The sequence below is a fragment of the Boleophthalmus pectinirostris genome, unplaced genomic scaffold (assembly GCF_026225935.1).
Source record: "Boleophthalmus pectinirostris isolate CB_2022bp ecotype Guang Dong unplaced genomic scaffold, ASM2622593v1 HiC_scaffold_10, whole genome shotgun sequence".
NCBI lineage: Eukaryota > Metazoa > Chordata > Actinopteri > Gobiiformes > Gobiidae > Boleophthalmus > Boleophthalmus pectinirostris.
Window position 1 is genome coordinate 774624 of NW_026570971.1, and position 21128 is coordinate 795751.

At 45.4% G+C, this 21128-nt stretch overlaps 1 protein-coding gene across 1 annotated transcript in view; it reads right to left on the reverse strand.

The window, feature by feature from the left end:
* The window catches only part of nin (ninein (GSK3B interacting protein)), a 69307-nt gene that overhangs the window by 46394 nt on the left and 1785 nt on the right, over positions 1-21128 (reverse strand). The window contains exons 2-4 of the mRNA XM_055159172.1: positions 12952-13158; positions 5989-6073; positions 5042-5223 (exon numbers count right to left, since the gene is read on the reverse strand). Coding sequence (XP_055015147.1) covers positions 5042-5223; positions 5989-6073; positions 12952-13140 — 456 coding nt within the window. The 5' untranslated portion in view covers positions 13141-13158. The remainder of the gene's footprint in view (positions 1-5041; positions 5224-5988; positions 6074-12951; positions 13159-21128) is intronic.

Below are 21128 nucleotides of genomic sequence, written 5' to 3' on the forward strand. Positions count from 1 at the left end.
ACCTGGCACACTTTAACACTGGCACACTTTAACACTGGCACACTTTACACACTGGCACACTTTAACCCTGGCACACTTTAACACTGGCACACACTGGCACACACACACTTTTGGCAACTTTAACTGGCACACTTTAACACTGGCACACTTTAACACTGGCACACTTTAACACTGGCACACTTTAACGGCACACTTTAACTGGCACACTTTAACTCTGGCACACTTTAACCCTGGCACACTTTAACCCTGGCACACTTTAACACTGGCACACTTTTACACTGGCACACTTTAACACTGGCACACTTTAACACTGGCACACTTTAACACTGGCACACTTTAACCCTGGCACACTTTAACCCTGGCACACTTTAACACTGGCACACTTTAACACTGGCACACTTTAACACTGGCACACTTTAACACTGGGCACACTTGGCACACACCCTGCACACTTTAACCCTGGCACACTTTTAACCCTGGCACACTTTAACACTGGCACACTGGCACACTTAACACTGGCACACTTTAACACACTGGCACACTTTAACACTGGCACACTTTTACACTGGCACACTTTAACACTGGCACACTTTAACACTGGCACACTTTAACACTGGCACACTTTAACACTGGCACACTTTAACACTGGCACACTTTAACTCGGCACAAACACTAATCAGTTAAAAACCCGTCGTGTGTCAGTAACTCGTGTGTTCGTCAGTTCGACTTTAGGCTTCGTTTATTTGATGAGGATCTGAACAGAAACACAAAAGTGTCGTCACGTTTTTAGTTTTTATTCCGTGTTTAGTCGAGTGTTTTTGTTTCAGGAGTAAATCTGCTGCACACGGTGATGTAAAAGTGTGTGAACTGGACCGTGTGTGTTTGTACTTAAAACAACACGAGCGTCTTTAGACACACAGAAGTTTTCACTCTGCACATCGTCCATCACCGTCTGACTCGACTCAGACGACCTGGTGCGACCAGAGTCTGACAGACGTGATACAGATTTTACTCAATCTGTGTGTCGTTTGTTCATTCATTTTTCAATGTAAAACCAAAAATAAGAAAAGGAAAAAACAACAGTTTTCTTCATTATTTGTCTCCAAAACCAAAATGAAAAAACAGATAATGATTTGTTTTTTCAGTTTTCGATTTTGTGTTTCAATGAAAAATGGAAAAAACAGAAAACGACCGTTTCCTGTTTACGTGACGTCAGTGACTGAGATGTGGGACTGAACCAGGACTGAACCAGGACTGATCCAGGACTGATCCAGGTCCAGGAGAATTATTATTTTCTGTTTCAAATTGTCAATGAAAGTTCAACGTAGCATTATAAAGACTGGTAATAATAATGACCAAAAAAAAAAAAAAGAATGAAAATCCATCAGCTGTGGAGGCGATGGGGCCAGATAAACATCAGCCAATAGATAAAGAGGCTGCCTCGTTTTCTATTGGCTGTTAGGGAGTTTGATTGAGAACCGACGTTTCTAGTGTAACTGAGTCGCCAGCGCTGACATTATGTGGTTTTACATTCACTTCTCACACATTCCACACACAAGACGCCGTTTACTCGACCAACGCCGCGGCTCTTAGCGGGTTTTTCAAACTGTAGCTCCCTCGCTGTTGGTACAAAGTTTGTTGCAGTGGCGGACGAGAATCAACGACCAGTTCATCTTAAAAGAAAGTCTGTTTTTGAGGTCGCTGAAAGACGAAGAGAAGAGGAAAAGGAGCGAAGTCAAACCGAGGTGATTCGTGGAGATTCTTTCCAGCGACGGCGCGACTGAAGCAGACGAAGGGTCTAAAAACTGACACGTCGGTGGATAAATGACGTCTGGACCGGAAACTTCAACGGTGATTCTGAACACACACCGGCTGTAAACAAGTGTGATTTCTAGTGTACGGAGGAGGAGGAGGAGGAGGCAGGAGGAGGCAGGAGGAGGAGGAGGCAGGAGGAGGCAGGAGGAGGCAGGAGGAGGCAGGAGGAGGCAGGAGGAGGAGGAGGAGGAGCAGGAGGAGGCAGGAGGAGGCAGGAGGAGGAGGAAGGAAGAGGGAGGCAGGAGGCAGGAGGAAGCAGGAGGAGCAGGAGGAGGGCAGGAGGAGGAGGAGGAGAGGCAGGAGGAGGAGGAGAGGCAGGAGGAGGCAGGAGGAGCAGGAGGAGAGCAGGGAGGAGAAAGGCAGGAGGAGGCAGGAGGAGGCAGGAGGAAGCAGGAGGAAGCAGGAGGAGGCAGGAGGCAGGCAGGAGGAGACAGGAGGAGGAGGAGGAGGAGGAGGAGGAAAGCAGGAGGAGGCAGGAGGAAGGAGGCAGGAGGAAGGCAGGAGGAGGCAGGAGGAGGCAGGAGGAGGCAGGAGAGCAGGAGGAGCAGGAGGAAGCAGGAGGAGACAGGAGAGCGAGGAGGAGCAGGGAGGAGAGCAGGAGGAGGAGCAGGAGCAGGAGGAGCAGGAGGAGACAGGAGAGCAGGAGGGCAGGAGGAGGAGAGGCAGGAGGAGGAAGAGGAGGAGACAGGAGGAAGCAGGAGGAGAGCAGGAGGAGGCAGGAGGAGACAGGAGGAGCAGGAGGAGGAGGCAGGAGAAGAGGAGGCAGAGGGCAGGAAGCAGGAGGAGGACAGGAGGAGGAGCAGGAGGAGCAGGAGGAGGCAGGAGGAAGCAGGAGAGCAGGAGAGCAGGAGGAGCAGGAGGAAGCAGGAGGAAGCAGGAGGAGGCAGGAGGAGGAGCAGGAGGGCAGGAGAAGAGGAGGCAGGAGGAGGCAGGAGGAGGAGGAGAGGAGGAGACAGGAGGAGGGCAGGAGGAAGCAGGAGGAAGCAGGAGGAAGGCGGAGGAGGAGGAGCAGGAGGAGGAGGCAGGAGGAGCAGGAGGAGAGCAGGAGGAGAGCAGGAGGAGGCAGGAGGAACAGGAGGAGAGCAGGAGGAGCAGGAGGAGCAGGAGGAGAGCAGGAGGAGAGCAGGAGAGAGGAGGAGCAGGAGGAGGAGCAGGAGGAGAGAGGAGGAGGCAGGAGGAAGCAGAGGAAGCAGAGAGCAGGAGGAAGCAGGAGGAGCAGGAGGAGGACAGGAGGAGCAGGAGGAAGCAGGAGGAGGCAGAGGAGGAGGACAGGAGGAAGCAGGAGAAGCAGGAGGAAGCAGGAGGAGAGGCAGAGAGGAGGGGAGCAGGAGGAAGCAGGAGGAGCAGGAGGAAGCAGAGGAGCAGGAGGGACAGGAGGAGGCAGGAGGAAGCAGGAGGAGGCAGGAGGAGGAGCAGGCAGGAGGAGGCAGGAGAGGAGAGCAGGAGGAGGCAGGAGGAGGAGCAGGAGGAGGCAGGAGGAGGCAGGAGGAAGCAGGAGGAGCAGGAGGAAGCAGGAGGAAGCAGGAGGAAGCAGGAGGAGGCAGGACAGGAGGAGACAGGAGGAAGGCAGGAGGAAGCAGGAGGAGGCAGGAGGAGGCAGGAGGAGGAGGAGCAGGAGGAGAGCAGGAGGAGGCAGGAGGAGGGCAGGAGGAGGCAGGAGAGAGAGGAAGCAGGAGGAAGCAGGAGGAGGAGGAGCAGGAGGAAGCAGGAGGAGACAGGAGGAAGCAGGAGGAGGAGGCAGGAGGAGGAGCAGGAGGAGAAGCAGGAGGAGCAGGAGGGAGCAGGAGGAGGAGCAGGAGGGGCAGGAGGAGGCAGGAGGCAGGAGGCAGGAGGAGGAGGAGGGCAGGAGAGGAGGAGGCAGGAGGAGGAGCAGGAGGAGCAGGAGGAGGCAGGAGGAGGCAGGAGGAGGCAGGAGGCAGGAGGAGGAGGAGGAAGCAGGAGGAGGAGGCAGGAGGAGGGAGGCAGGAGGAGGAGGGCAGGAGGAGGCAGGAGGAGAGGAGGCAGGAGGAGCAGGAGGAGGAGCAGGAGGAGGAGGCAGGAGGAGGAGGCAGGCAGGAGGCAGGAGGAGGCAGGAGGAGGAGGAGAGCAGGAGAGGCAGGAGGAGGCAGAGAGGAGGGCAGGGAGGAGGCAGGAGGAGGAGGAGGAGGCAGGAGGCAGGAGGAGGCAGGAGGAGGCAGGAGGAGGCAGGAGGAGGCAGGAGGAGGCAGGAGGAGGCAGGAGGAGATGTTTCTACTGAGCAGCTGAGGAGTCACTGTGTTTCTCTTTCCTTGGAAAATCCTCTATAAAAACTTGAACTGAAGTTGTTTTCTTATTTTTTGTTTCAAACACGTTTGATTCTCTGATGTGTTGTCATCGTTTCCAACCAGTAAGTAAAATTTTAAGCGTAAAAAAATGTCCCAAAACACTTTTTTAAATGCTGTTTGTGCAGATGTGTGGAGTCTTTATGATATTACACATGCAGAAGATTATTCTGGTTTCTGTGACTTTATTTTAATTCAATATTCTGGTTTATTGTCAGTTGAACATGTGTTCTGTCTGTGTGTGTGTATGTGTGTGTGCTGTGTGTGTGTGTGTGTGTGTGTGTGTGTGTGTGTGTGTGTATGTGTGTCTGTGTGTCTGTGTGTGTATGTGTGTGTGTGTGTGTATATGTGTGTGTGTGTGTATGTGTGTGTGTGTGTAGTGTGTGTCTGTCTGTGTGTATATGTGTGTGTGTGTGTGTGTGTGTGTGTGTACGTGTGTGTGTGTGTGTGTGTGTGTGTGTGTGTATATGTGTGTATGTGTGTGTGTGTGTGTGTGTGTGTGTGTGTGTGTGTGTCTGTGTGTGTGTGTGTGTCTGTGTGTGTGTGTGTGTGTATTGTGTATGTGTGTGTGTGTGTGTGTGTGTGTGTGTGTGTGTGTGTGTGTGTGTGTATATGTGTGTGTGTGTGTGTGTGTGTGTGTGTGTGTATGTGTGTGTGTGTGTATGTGTGTGTGTGTGTGTGTGTGTGTGTATGTGTGTATGTGTGTGTGTGTGTACTGTGTGTGTGTGTATACTGTGTGTGTGTGTGTGTCTGTGTGTGTGTGTGTGTGTGTGTGTGTGTGTGTATGTGTGTGTGTGTGTGTGTGTGTGTGTGTGTGTGTGTGTGTGTGTGTGTTGTGTGTGTGTGTGTGTGTGTATGTGTGTGTGTGTGTGTGTGTGTGTGTGTGTGTGTGTGTGTGTGTATATGTGTGTGTTTGTGGTGTTTACCTCTCGTTTACAGGGAACTGCTGACTCATCGGTCTCGTCCTGGTCTCGGTCTCGGTCTCGGTCTCGGTCTGGACCTGGACTGGACCGGGTCGGGTCTGAGGCGGGGTCGATGAACTCGGGGTTGGACCTGCGCCCGTATCGTTTACTGCCCTTCACCAACTTGGGCTGAATCTCTGGAGACGCTGACGAAAAAAGAACAAAACAAACAAAAAAACAAAAAAACAGATGATGATTAGAAACAAAATGTGAGGAAACGTCGACGGTTCTGACACTTCTTCCTGTTTCTGTTCAAACTATTAAACCTCAGAAATGAACAAAGACCAAAGTTTAATCCATCTGTTTAAAAAAGATTTAATGTTTAAAAAGATTCAGTTTTTATTTTTCCTGTTTTATGGGTTTTTTGTTCTTTTCACTTTACATTTTAAACTTTGTTCTGTAAAACCAGGACTGACTAAACCAGGTCTAAACCAGGTCTAAACCAGGTCTAAACCAGGTCTAAAAAAACCAGGACTAAACCAGGTCTAAACCAGGTCTAAACCAGGACTAAACCAGGTCTAAAAACTAAACCAGGACTAAACCAGGTCTAAACCAGGACTAAACCAGGACTAAACCAGGAGGTCTAAACCAGGTCTAAACCAGGACTAAACCAGGACTAAACCAGGTCTAAACCAGGAGGTCTAAACCAGGTCTAAACCAGGTCTAAACCAGGACTAAACCAGGTCTAAACTAACCAGGACTAAACCAGGACTAAACCAGGACTAAACCAGGCTACACCAGGTCTAAACAAGGTCTAAACCAGGACTAAACCAGGTCTAAACCAGGTCTAAACCAGGTCTAAACCAGGTCTAAACCAGGACTAAACCAGGTCTAAACCAGGACTAAACCAGGACTAAACCAGGTGTAATAAACCCGTGTTGTTGATGATTCGTCTGCGTCTGAGGTTGTACCTGGTCTTGGTTCCTGAGTCGGAGTTTCCTCGATGTTTGACGATAAAACCAGAATAAGAGCATTTTTAAACTGTTCGAAGTCGACCTGAAATAAAAAAAACAACTCAATAAATCACACCAAACATCACGTCCACATCCAAATAAAATACTGAGACAATTTGACTTGAAGAAAAAAACTAAACATTTACTCATTTACAAGAATCAAGTGAAGTGTCGCATCCTAAAGGAACTTTTCAACCGAAAAAAAAAAAATCCAAATCCACTTTATTTCCACATCACATTTTTACAAACAAAACAGTTTCCAGAGTGAAGCAGAGATCAGGGTCAGTCCAGATGAAATCAGCCCCTCCCCCTTGAGCCGACTCAGATCTGGCTGAAAAAAATTCTACAAATTTCTAATGACCAAGTGAAAGAATCTCAAATTTTATCTCACTCCCTTGATTCGTTCCTGAGTTTTGCTCGTTGAAATTTTGGGGCCATGTTCACTTTTTCTGAAACCTTCATTTATAATCATGTTTGAGACCAGAACTTTATAAAAAATGTGTATTATTGTAGATTCTGGGTCAGAAATTCTAAATCTGTCAAATATTGTGTGTCTTTATGAATCATGTCAATATATTTGTTTTCATGGTAATAAGTGAGAAAATTATTTTATTTGTTCAAATATTTAAGATGTGTCAGAACACCACAGATATTAATTTTATATTTTATTTGAGAAAATATTTACCTTATAAGTTATGTGACCTTTTACCTTAACCCCCGGAAGTAAATAAAGAGAGAGAAAATAGAAAAAGAAAGAAAAGGACGATAGAAACAGAAATACGTCAAAATGAAAGACACACTACTTAACTCCCGCTGGTGTTGTACAGACGAACACGGTAAATATTGTTTCAATTGTGCATTTATTTAAAGGTGTTTATGTAAAGCTGAGACATTTTCTGTGTCTGTCTTTATTTTAGTTTTCACGGTGAGTTGAAATGACTAAGAATAAATATTGACACATGATCATCATCTTTTCTTGTGAAGAACCAGGGCGGCTCCAGGGGCCGCGTGGCCCCAAAATCTCACATTTGGTTGCTGCTTAATTTTTTTTTTTTTCAATTTTTGAGGTCCAAAATATATTTACTCCAAGCAGATTTTTACAAACTAACTGAACCTGAATATTTGTGACATTTCTGAAAATTTCAACAGGCCATAACTCGGGAACATTTTTTCAGCCAAATCTGAGACGAGTCACTGAGTCACATCGATCCTAAAACAATAAAAACAGTAAAATAAAAAATAAAAGCAAAACCTTCAAAATCATAAAATAACAGTAAATAAATCAAATAAATACAATAAAACACATAAAAAGACACAGAGGAGCACAGATCTCACACAGTGTTAAAGCCACAGAGTAAAGTGGGTTTAAAAAGACAAATTACACTAAAACTAAAGTGTGTTTTTTATGTTTCTTGTATTTTTTCTTGTATTAATTATTTTTATTTATTTATTTATTTACATGATTTAATCCCAGAGTTTGTCACGTTCTTCCTGTATTTACATTAAGATTCATTTTGGACCAGTGTCATTGTCTCTTTATGATAAAACGTCTCATGTTTTTATGTGAAAATCTTCAAATCCTCCAGCAGAAAAGTTCCACAGTGTCTTTATAAACATCACAAGAACGAGACAAACGAGATAAGAAAATATGTCCAGAGATTCTGGTGTTTATATGTGTGTGTGTGTGTGTCTCTGTGTGTGTGTGTGTGTGTGTGTGTGTGTGTGTGTGTGTCTCTCTGTGTGTGTGTGTGTGTGTGTCTCTGTGTGTGTGTGTGTGTGTGTGTCTCGTGTGTGTGTGTGTGTGTGTGTGTGTGTGTCTCTCTGTGTGTGTGTGTGTCTCTGTGTGTGTGTGTGTGTGTGTGTGTGTGTGTGTGTGTGTGTGTGTGTGTGTGTGTGTGTTGTGTTGTGTGTATTGTGTGTGTGTGTATTGTGTTGTGTGTGTGTGTGTGTAGTTTGTTGTGTGTAGTTTGTTGTGTGTGAAGGACACAGCTGCTGTGTGTGTGAATCTGAAGAATCTTTTGTTGCTTTTCTTTTTCTTTTCTTTGGTTTAGAACAAAAAAGGACCAAAGAGTCGAGTCGAGTCGAGTCAGAGGTTCTGAGTTTTGCTCTGGACCCGGACGCCCACATGTTTGTGTATCAACACGACCACAAAGACAAAGTGCAGCTCTGCAGTTTGTGCGTTTGTGTTGTTCAGTTTGTGCGTTTGTGTTTCAGATGAAACACTGAAGCTGAACTTTTGGACTCGTTGTTCTGATATCAGAGGGTTTTTATAAAGATCCGTGTCACGATTTATCGATATTTTGCAGATATTTGGCACCAATATTTTTACTTTTTTCAACCCACAGAAAAACATTTTGTTCTATTTACAAAAATGTCGTGAACTGAACAAATCTGTGGGAGGAAGTGTGATTTTTAAAAGTCCTGAATGATTCAAACTGAATCTCGAACTTTCAGCTGTTCTAATCTTGACCTGTTGTGTTTTGTTTCTTTCACATGTTTGACACACAAACCTGTTCTCACACACAAAACACTGTTCCACCTTGTGATGTCACGTGGTGATACACAGTGTCGTAGAACTCGAGACCAAGACCGGCCTTGAGACTTTTTTTTTTACAGTCTTGGTCTCGTCTCGGGCTCGAGGTCTGAGTGATTAAATGAAGACAGATTTATAAAAACATTCACATATTTCTGACAAAATATCAGTAAAATACAAATAAATGTGGAAAATGACAAAGACGGTCTCTGGTCTTTTGGTCTGGATGGACCCTGAGGTCTTGGTCTGGTCTTGGTCTGGTCTTGGTCTGGATTAGTTCGGTCTTGACTCCAGCAGTAGCTGAAGTGCTCCACTGTGTTTTTAAACTCCACACACCTTCACCAGACTCATTTGGATCATTTCAGAATCTCGACTGAACTAAAAGAAAAGGAGCTGTTCACTTGAAAACCACCACTTCATGACATCACAAGGTGGAACAGAGCGTTTGGAGCTTTGGAGATGTAAACAGACGAATAATAAAGAAACAAACACAACTGTAGGTTTGTTTTTGAGTTGGAACATGGATTAAATCTCACACGAGTCACAGTTTTTTGCGTCAGGTCAAACGTGTGAGTTTTTTCCTCGTTCTTCAGTTCGTCTTGTGACTTCAGATCTTTTCTCTCCGGTTCTTTGATCTCGACAGAAGCTCGGATTCGAGGCTCTTGGTTTTGTTCAGTTCTTTGTATCTGGAGCTTTTCCGTCTGGTGCTCGACCCTTTCAGACACCGAACCCTCACCTGCCGTCTGTTACCACGGAAACACACCAGGGCCCGATAATGATGCTTCACAACACAAGATCCTTCACAACACACACGACACACACAAGACACACACACGACACACAACACGACACACACACACACACACACACACACACACACACACACGACACACAACACACACACACACACACACACACAACACAACACACACAAACACGACACACACACACACACACACACAACACGACACACACACACACACACACACACACACAACACACACACACACACACACACACACACACGACACACACACACAACACACACACACGACACACACACACGACACACAACACACACACACACACACACACACACACACAACACACACACACACGACACACACACACACACACACACACACACACACACACACACAACACACACACACACACACACACACACGACACACACACACACACACAACACACACACACACACACACACACACACGACACACACACACACACACGACACACACACGACACACACACACACACACACACACACACACGACACACACACACACACACACACACAACACACACACAACACAACACACACACACACACACACGACACACACACACACACACACACAACACACACGACACACACACAACAAACACACACACACACACACACACACACACACACACACACACACACACACACACACACACACACACACACACACACACACACACACACGACACACACACACACACACACACACACACACACAACACACACACACACACACACACACACACACACACACACAACACACACACAACACACACACACACGACACACACACACACACACACACACACACGAACACACACACACACGAACACACACACACACACGACACACACACACAACACACAAACACACACACACACACACACGACACACACACACAACACACACACACACGACACACAACACACAACACACACACAACACGACACACACACACACACACACATGACACACACAACACACACACACGACACACACACACACACACACACACACACACAACACGACACACACACACACACACACACGACACACGACACACACACACACACACACACACACACGACACACACACACACACACACACACAACACACACACACACACACACACACAACACACACACACACACACACGACACACACACACGACACACAACACACACACACACACACACACACACACACACACACACACACGACACACAACACACACACACACGACGACACAACACAACACACACGACACACACACGACACACACAACATGACACACACAACACACACGACGACACACACACACACACACGACACACGACACACACACGACACACACACGACACACACAACACACACACACAACACGACACACACACAACGACACAACACACACAACGACACAACACACACAACACACACAACACACACACACACACACACAGGCCCAGAGCTTTTGTGGAGCCTGGAGCAGGTTTTGTTTGATTTGTGGAGGTAGTTTACATGTTCTGTCTGGTTTGGGGTTTTTCCAGATGCTCCAGTTTCACTCAAAAACCCCCAAAAAAAAGACCAAAAATCCCGACGCAGACCCACTGTTCTGTCTAGAATGTTCCACAGTGTAACTTTAAACATCTCGACTTTTTCTCGAGGTTTAAGAGTCAAAAATCCCTCGAAAAAACAAAACAGACACTGTGACTGTGAGCGGAGTCGCCTCTCCACAGATCTGACCTGGAACACCGTCTGGTTTGGTCTCCATGGAGATACAAAGGTTTAATGCCGTACTGCGGAACATTCCACACAAAACAAGAGCAGAGTCTGATGAAGCTAGAGCTGTGCAAAAAATCTACAGATCGATATATCGTATCGTTTAATGTAATAATGATACAGTATCGATATCGTGGGCTGCTGTATCGATATATCGCCAAGTCTATTTTTTGGTATATTTTACTAAATTATTTTGTTACAGCTACAGTTTTGTTGCTTGTTTAGAGGAATTTTTTTTTTTACTGTTTTCAAGATTAAAATGTTTGTGTTTCATATTAAATTTGCACCAAAAGTGATTTAACAAAGACTTTTAGTGTCACAGCCACGATTTAGACTTTATTTTTTATTGAACCGTATCGAATTGATTTGAAATATATCGTACTGAACCGAAAAAGCACTGTAAAGACGTATGCATCGTATCGTGGCCTGCGTATCGAGGTATGTATCGTATCGAGGCCTACGTATCGAGGTATGTATCGTATCGAGGTATGTATCGTATCGAGGCCTACGTATCGAGGTATGTATCGTATCGAGGTATGTATCGTATCGAGGTATGTATCGTATCGAGGCCTACGTATCGAGGTATGTATCGTATCGAGGTATGTATCGTATCGAGGTATGTATCGTATCGTGGCCTGTGTATCGAGGTATGTATCGTATCGTGGCCTACGTATCGAGGTATGTATCGTATCGTGGCCTACGTATCGAGGTATGTATCGTATCGTGGCCTGTGTATCGAGGTATGTATCGTATCGTGGCCTGTGTATCGAGGTATGTATCGTATCGTGGCCTGTGTATCGAGGTATGTATCGTATCGTGGCCTACGTATCGAGGTATGTATCGTATCGGCAGCTTCATAATGATACCAGCCCTTCATGCAGCCTCCAGGAGAAAAGTTCCACAGTGCAGCTTTTAAACCTGAGGACAGCAGAATTAAACTTGTCCTGGTCTTAACCTTAAAGCTGCACTGTGGAACTTTTCCGGCGGAGGGTCAGACACAGACACACAGCTCGGTGCTTGAGCGGGCGTCGCTCTCGCCTCACAGTCACGAGGTTCTGTGTTCGACTCTCGACTCGTCTGGACGTTTCTCTGGATCCAAAAAGGTTCATTTAGTTTTTTAGTTTCAGGTCGGACGAGTCGTCGTGTCTGAAGACGCAGCAGAAAGAACAAAACACATCTCCAGCTGTATTTGTCTTTAAAAAGAATCTAAGAAGTTTATGATACGATTTTGAAAACTGCATTTCCATTCAACATGATTCAGCACGATTTATTTCAAATCAATTTGATACGATTCAGTAAAAACTAAAACAAATCACGGCTCAGATACTAAAAGTCCAACAAGTCTGAGCAGAATTAAAATGAAAAAAAACACTTAGATTTATTTTCATTTTACTCCAAACAGTAAAAATGTGAACACAACTGCAGCTTTTACACAAAATAATTGATTAAAATAAACCTAAAAATACTCGAAACAGCAGCCCACGATATCGATTCTGTGTCGACAAATTAAGACGACACAATTTATCGATATTTCCATATTTTTGCACAGTCCAGTCCCCAGTGCCAAGTCAGGTGAGTAAATTAAAGTCCAGTGTGTTAATTTTAGTGTAAAAAATTTAAAATGTCAAACTTTGAGTCAATTTCTGTTTTTTTTTCCATTTTCAGTCACAGTGACACGTCTGCCTCTGTTTGTACCAATGAGTCACATCAGGACATTTTTATCTCAAATCCACAAAACAGAAGTTTCAGAATATAATAATAATCTAATATAATTTAATAAAAGTGTGTAGGAGGGACTGACCCGGGCGTGTGGCGCGTCGGGGCCGAGCAGCAGAGTCTGGAGCAGGGCAGGTGTGGCGTCCTGGAGATGAAGAGACTCACAAAGATCCAACAGCTCGTCCTGCGACAGAGAACCAACGCCGCTCCCGTCGAAACTGTCAAACACTCCTCTGAGCTGCTCCTCGTACGGCGCCTCCTGACCCTCGCCCATCACACACCGCAACAGGCCCTACAACGCACAAAAACACACAACACGCCCATCACACACCGCAACAGGCCCTACAACGCACAAAAACACAACAACACGCCCATCACACACCGCAACAGGCCCTACAACGCACAAAAAACACACAACACGCCCATCACACACCGCAACAGGCCCTACAACGCACAAAAAACACACAACACGCCCATCACACACCGCAACAGGCCCTACAACGCACAAAAAACACACAACAACACGTCCATCACACACCGCAACAGGCCCTACAACGCACAAAAACACACAACACGTCCATCACACACCGCAACAGGCCCTACAACGCACAAAAACACACACAACACACCCATCACACACACCGCAACAGGCCTACAACACACAAAACACAAACACCATCACACACCGCAACAGGCCCTACAACGCACAAAAACACACAACACGCCCATCACACACCGCAACAGGCCCTACAACGCACAAAAAACACACAACACGCCCATCACACACCGCAACAGGCCCTACAACGCACAAAAACACACAACACGCCATCACACACCGCAACAGGCCCTACAACGCACAAAAAACACACAACACGTCCATCACACACCGCAACAGGCCCTACAACGCACAAAAACACACACACGCCCATCACACACCGAAACAGGCCCTACAACGCACAAAAAACACACAACACGCCCATCACACACCGCAACAGGCCCTACAACGCACAAAAACACACAACACGCCCATCACACACCGCAGGAGGCCCTACAACACACAAAAAACACACAACACGCCCATCACACACCGCAACAGGCCCTACAACGCACAAAAACACACAACACGACCATCACACACACCGCACAGGCCCTACAACGCACAAAAAACCACAACACACCCATCACACACACCGCAACAGGCCCTACAACGCACAAAAAACACACAACACGTCCATCACACACACCGCAACAGGCCCTACAACGCACAAAAAACACACAACACGTCCATCACACACCGCAACAGGCCCTACAACGCACAAAAAAACACACAACACGCCCATCACACACCGCAACAGGCCCTACAACGCACAAAAAACACAACACGCCCATCACACACCGCAACAGGCCCTACAACGCACAAAAAACACACACAACACGCCCATCACACACCGCAACAGGCCCTACAATGCACAAAAACACACAACACGCCCATCACACACAGCAGGAGGCCCTACAACGCACAAAAACACACAACACGCCCATCACACACCGCAACAGGCCCTACAACGCACAAAAAACACACAACAACGCCCATCACACACCGAAACAGGCCCTACAACGCACAAAAACACACAACACGCCATCACACACCGCAACAGGCCCTACAACGCACAAAAAACACACAACACGCCCATCACACACCGCAACAGGCCCTACAACGCACAAAAAACACACAAACACGCCCATCACACACCGCAACAGGCCCTACAACGCACAAAAAAACACACAACACGCCCATCACACACCGCAGGACAGGCCCTACAACGCACAAAAAACACACAACACGCCCATCACACACCGCAGGAGGCCCTACAACGCACAAAAAACACACAACACGCCCATCACACACCGCAACAGGCCCTACAACGCACAAAAACACACAACACGCCCATCACACACCGCAACAGGCCCTACAACACACAAAAAACACACAACACGCCCATCACACACCGCAACAGGCCCTACAACGCACAAAAACACACAACACGCCCATCACACACCGCAGGAGGCCCTACAACACACAAAAAACACACAACACGCCCATCACACACCGCAACAGGCCCTACAACGCACAAAACACACAACACGCCCATCACACACCGCAACAGGCCCTACAACGCAAACAAAAAAACACACACACGCCCATCACACACCGCAACAGGCCCTACAATGCACAAAAACACACAACACGCCCATCACACACCGCAGGAGGCCCTACAACGCACAAAAAACACACAACACGCCCATCACACACCGCAACAGGCCCTACAACGCACAAAAACACACAACACGCCCATCACACACCGCAACAGGCCCTACAACGCACAAAAAACACACAACACGCCCATCACACACCGCAACAGGCCCTACAACGCACAAAAAACACACAACACGCCCATCACACACCGCAACAGGCCCTACAACGCACAAAAAACACACAACACGCCCATCACACACCGCAGGAGGCCCTACAACGCACAAAAAACACACAACACGCCCATCACACACCGCAGGAGGCCCTACAACGCACAAAAAACACACAACACGCCCATCACACACCGCAACAGGCCCTACAACGCACAAAAACACACAACACGCCCATCACACACCGCAGGAGGCCCTACAACACACAAAAAACACACAACACGCCCATCACACACCGCAACAGGCCCTACAACGCACAAAAACACACAACACGCCCATCACACACCACAACAGGCCCTACAACGCACAAAAAAACACACAACACGCCCATCACACACCGCAACAGGCCCTACAACGCACAAAAACACACAACATGCCCATCACACACCGCAGGAGGCCCTACAACGCACAAAAAAAACACACAACACGCCCATCACACACCGCAACAGGCCCTACAATGCACAAAAACACACAACACGCCCATCACACACCGCAGGAGGCCCTACAACGCACAAAAAACACACAACACGCCCATCACACACCGCAGGAGGCCCTACAATGCACAAAAACACACAACACACTTCAGAAAATACACAACACGCCCATCACACACCGCAGGAGGCCCTACAACGCACAAAAAACACACAACACGCTTCAGAAAATACACAACACGCCCATCACACACCGCAACAGGCCCTACAACACACAAAAAACACACAACACGCTTCAGAAAATACACAACACGTCCATCACACACCGCAGGAGGCCCTACAATGCACAAAAACACACAAAAACACACAACACGCTTTAGAAAACACATTACACACTGAAGAAGACACACAACACGCGGCAAACACGGTGTCACACTTCAGAAGAACGAGAACAGAACATACGGCAGCAGATCAGACGACTTTTACACCAAAACATCATCAACATCATCATCACATTTAAGAGTTTACTACAAGTTTTCACTAGTTTCATCCTCGTGTACTCACAGGTCGACCCGTTAACGCTTCTAAAAGTGCGTTCATGAGTGATGTGGAGCGGTGGATCTGTGGTGGATCCTGTGGTGGATGTGTGTTCTGTGTTCTCGGCGGGTCACTCCCTCCTCCGTTCTGTGACTGAGTTAATCCACTTTACTCTGATTAGAGCATCGGGGATTTAACGGCGGCGTTTGACACTGACCGTGGAGCTATTCCCGGACGATTCACGCAAAGTCAAACTCTAAAACTCCAAAGAATAAAAACGGAAAGTAAAGTCCCAACAAAACCGTCTCACTCAGGGTTTTTTTTTCTTTACGTTTACGACTTTTTACATTTCATAAAACACATAGGAGACTTCGAATACATGAAGCAAGAAGTTTGGAATTATGCAGCAAAGAAAAAAAAAAAAAAACTTAACTGCTAATTTTTGCTTTTCTATTTTCACATTTAAAGCCTCAAAGGACCAAGGATTTGGTGCCACAAGAGAAAAACCCTGAGCTTGTGAGATTTACGTTTGGATTGGACAAAAAAAAAAAAAAAAAAAAAAAAAAAAAAAAAGAGTGATGTGTGACGTCTGAGAAGTCGCCCCAACAAACTCAAACCTACACAACAAAATGTCAGTCGTTCAGCTTCGTTTGTGCTGCAAAAAGTTTGGTTTGTGCTGCTTTAGTTTTGGAGAAATTAATGATTTTTTTATAGGTCACACTGGGGGCAGAGTGGGAGGAGCCTCGTACTGTCTCTGCTGTGTGGGAGGAGCCTCGTACTGTCTCGGCTGTGTGGGAGGAGCCTCGTACTGTCTCTGCTGTGTGGGAGGAGCCTCGTACTGTCTCTGCTGTGTGGGAGGAGCCTCGTACTGTCTCTGCTGTGTGGGAGGAGCCTCGTACTGTCTCTGTGTGAAGTCGACTGGTTTATTATCAAATATAAAAAAAACTCTGGTCTGATTTTCACTGAATAAAAACAAACTAAACACTTCACATCAATCAAATCAAACTTTATTTACTGAGAGATTTTCCTACAAAAAAATGCAACAAAGCACCTAAATATATAAATAAATTCAACATAAACTCCAGCTGTACGAGTGTGCGTCTTGTGTTTTTATATTTTACACATTACCAGAAAAAAAAGGCATGATTTTTTTGTGTCTTAAAACGAATTAAAATTGATATTGTGACTCGTGTATCGAGATTCGAGATCACATCGAATCGTGGGAAACTGAAAAAAAAAGTATCAGTCAGTCTCTGTTCTGGATTCTCCTTTTTTATCTTTTTTAAATTTTTAACACTGGAATTTCTTCAATATATTAAAACAAATAAATGTGCACGAGCTTCAAAAAAAAAATCACCCAGAAGTTCATAAATGATGCACGAGCACTTTTATCCTCCTGCTGTGATTATCTCCAGCTCCTCCTCCTCCTTGTGTGTGTGTGTGTCTCTGTGTGTGTGTGTCTCTGTGTGTGTGTGTGTGTCTCTGTGTGTGTGTGTGTCTGTGTGTGTGTGTGTGTCTCTGTGTGTGTGTCTCTGTGTGTGTGTGAAGAGGAGGAGGAGGAGGAGGAGACCTCCTCCTCCTCCTCCTCCTCCCTCCTCCTCCTCCCCCTCTTCTCCTCCTCCTCCTCTTCCTCCATCACAAAAGCCTGTGGGTTTGTTCCTCTTAAAGCTTCTCGCTGGTGCAGCTGTCGTCACATCTGCACGAGCGGCTGAACAGAAATCACTCCAGAAAAAAAGACTCTAAATATTTTATCAACAAAAACAGCGAGTGAAGAAAGTGAAGAAAAAAACTTAGGTTTAATGACAAAAACAAATAATCTCCTGAAGTTTCTCCACATGGTTTTGTTGTTAAATCTGATCTAGATGTTCAGGCTGAAAACTGTTCGAGGTGAAGAATCACTGAGTTTAAATGTGACTCTGACCCTGGTCTAAGAATGTCCTGAGTGTTTATTGTCTCCAGCAGCAGATAATCCTCCTCCTCCTCCTCCTCCTCACAGGGTCAGAGTCTGACGTCTGCAGCACAAGAACAAGTTTCCAAAAGAGTTTCAAATGAGACTAAATCAACCCACAGAAACCGAGTGACAGAAACACCTGGACTGAACCTCCTGCTCCTCCCACAGACCCACTCTGGTCCCTGGTCTGAGTCCTCGGCCTCTGACAGTCTGGTCCCTGGTCCCTGGTCTCTGGTCCCTGGTCCCTGGTCCCTGGTCCCTGGTCCTGGTCTCTGGTCTCTGGTCTCTGGTCTCTGGTCTCTGGTCTCTGGTCCCTGGTCTCTGGTCCCTGGTCCCTGGTCCCTGGTCTGGGTTCGGGGGTCAGAGTTCAGACTAATCCTCCACCACTTCAGCTTCACTTTTACTTCAGCCTCTGGTCTGTTTTAACACCGTAAATAAAACTCTACAACTGTAACTGTTTATTCAACTTCAAACATTACAGTTACTTTATGAAGCTCGACACAAACTTCTACAAGAAAATATTCTAAATATGTTTGTGACAGAGAATGAAAAAGACGAACTTTAAAAAAATATTCTTCCAAACAACAGTGAAAAAAAAGTTTATCACACGACGTGGGGTCGATTTATGAAACAACTAAACCTAAAAACACTTTAAACTATTAAGCAAAAATAAGATATTTAAAATCTGCTCAACGAGGACGAGTACAGAACAAAAATTAAACAGTGTCTAAAAGTAGAAATGTCCATGAGCGTTTAGTGTGAATAAAAGTAGTGACAGGACTGAGTTAGTCAGAGCTGTTCATGTGTTTAAAGTGACGGGTCAAAGTTTAAAAGTTTCTGACGTCTTGTATTGACAGTCTGGTCCGAGTGACTCAAGTCTTTATTCGGCTCAAAATGTTTTAAAAAGTGAATGAAGGAAAGACTCAGGTCATGTTCACGTTCGTCCCACAGCCTCGGCCTCGGCGTCCGGACACTGAACTTAAATTTGATGAGCAGATAAACGACGTCTTTTATCCAAAGTTTTTTATCTTTTAATCTTTTTGTTCAGGTCCTGACGCTTTTATTTTGTCACGTCTGGACGACTGCGACGCACTTTTACACGAGCGTCTCTCAAAACAAACTTTCCCGTCTGCAGTTCAGTTCAACACGACTTTTAACAGGAACCAAAAAACGAGAACATTTCACACTGATCACTTCTGGTTTGTTTTAGAGTTGATTTTAAGATTTTATTATTTGTTTTTAAAGCTTTGAATGTTCTGAATATTTCATGTGGCTCAAATAAATGAGACTTTATCAGTGAACATTCTTTTTTTGCTCTGGACCCTCTGGTCAGGACTTTATCTGGACTCAGAGACACGTCGACAGACACGATCACGTCTGTGTGACCAACGCCGACGCCACGGCCCAGATCCACCACACTGAGCCACACTGAGCCACACTGAGCCACACTGAGCCACACTGAGCCACACTGAGCCACACTGAGCCACACCAGACGTATCTGGGACATTTCCACATCGCTCCAGTGGACAGAGTCACGCGCACGAGTCTGTGCACGAGTCTGCGCACGAGTCTGTGCACGAGTCTGTCCGCGGCACCAATCTGACAGTTTCATTCAGAAAATCAATGGAGCAGAGACACAGACTGAGGCTCAGGTCAATACAAACTCATCCAGTCACACTGCACCAAAATATTAATTATAACAACAATAATTAATCCATCAAAGTCTTTTTCTAAACAGTCAAGTCATTTTTTCATTCGTCAGTTTTGTTAAAAAAAGTAAATTTCCATTAAAAATCATTTAAAAGTTGAAGTCTTTTCTTATAAAGTGATTCATTTCTCTTGGTCAAATCATAAAAATGAACAGAAGATTTTAATAAAAGTAGTAGATCTTAATAAAAAAAAAAATCTAGTTTTGTTTTTGCTGCTGAAGGTAAAGTTAAAATATCTAAAGCCGAGTCAGGATCTAACGATTTGTGAATCACACGATACGATACAGTTATGATATTTATTTCACGATACGATTGTGTGGAGATGGAAACAGAACTGAAGAAATGTGACTTGTTCTGTTTTAAAAGCCTCGACTCTTTTCAGGTCATAATCTAAAGAATTAAGATAGAAAAATTCTAAACTGTGATTTCTTCGTATTTTCAGAATAAAAAATGGAATAAAAGATCACAGTTTATGAAGATTCCTCAGGTTTTTAACTGTTGCTGCAATAAAAAAGTGCATTTAAGTAAAGAAGTTTATAATAATTTGATAAATCATGATGGTCCACGATATTATTGAGAGAACTTTGACGATACGATATCACCATATTTTGGTTCTTTTTACATCCCAGGTTAGTAGTGTCGTAGTATTCAAGACCGGTTTTGGTCTCGTCTTGGACTCGACCACGTTTGGACTCTTTGGTCTTGTCTCGGTCTCGAGGTCTGAGACTCGACCGGCGATAAAATGTGAACAGATTTATAAAAACTAGGGACGTAACAATAAGTGAAATCTGGTGATATCGTATCGTCAAAGTTCTCACAATAATATCGTGGATCATCACAATAAATCGAATCACAAAAGTCTTTGTTTAAATGAAGAGTTAAAAACACAGACCAGGATCCTTTGCTCCATTTCAGTGCAAACGACAAGAAGAAATAAAAGTTCTGACACTTTTAACTCTGAGTTCTTTGGATTAAGTTTTGTCAAGACATTTTAAGAGGAAAAAGTCAAATATTCACAGTTTTGTTAGACTCCACAAAATATTGCAACAAATATCGAACGTCGCTGCTTCGACTGACTTAGAAAATGGATGGACGGAAATATCGTACAGAGACATTTGGATATTGTTTCATCTCCAATCATGAGCCTCCC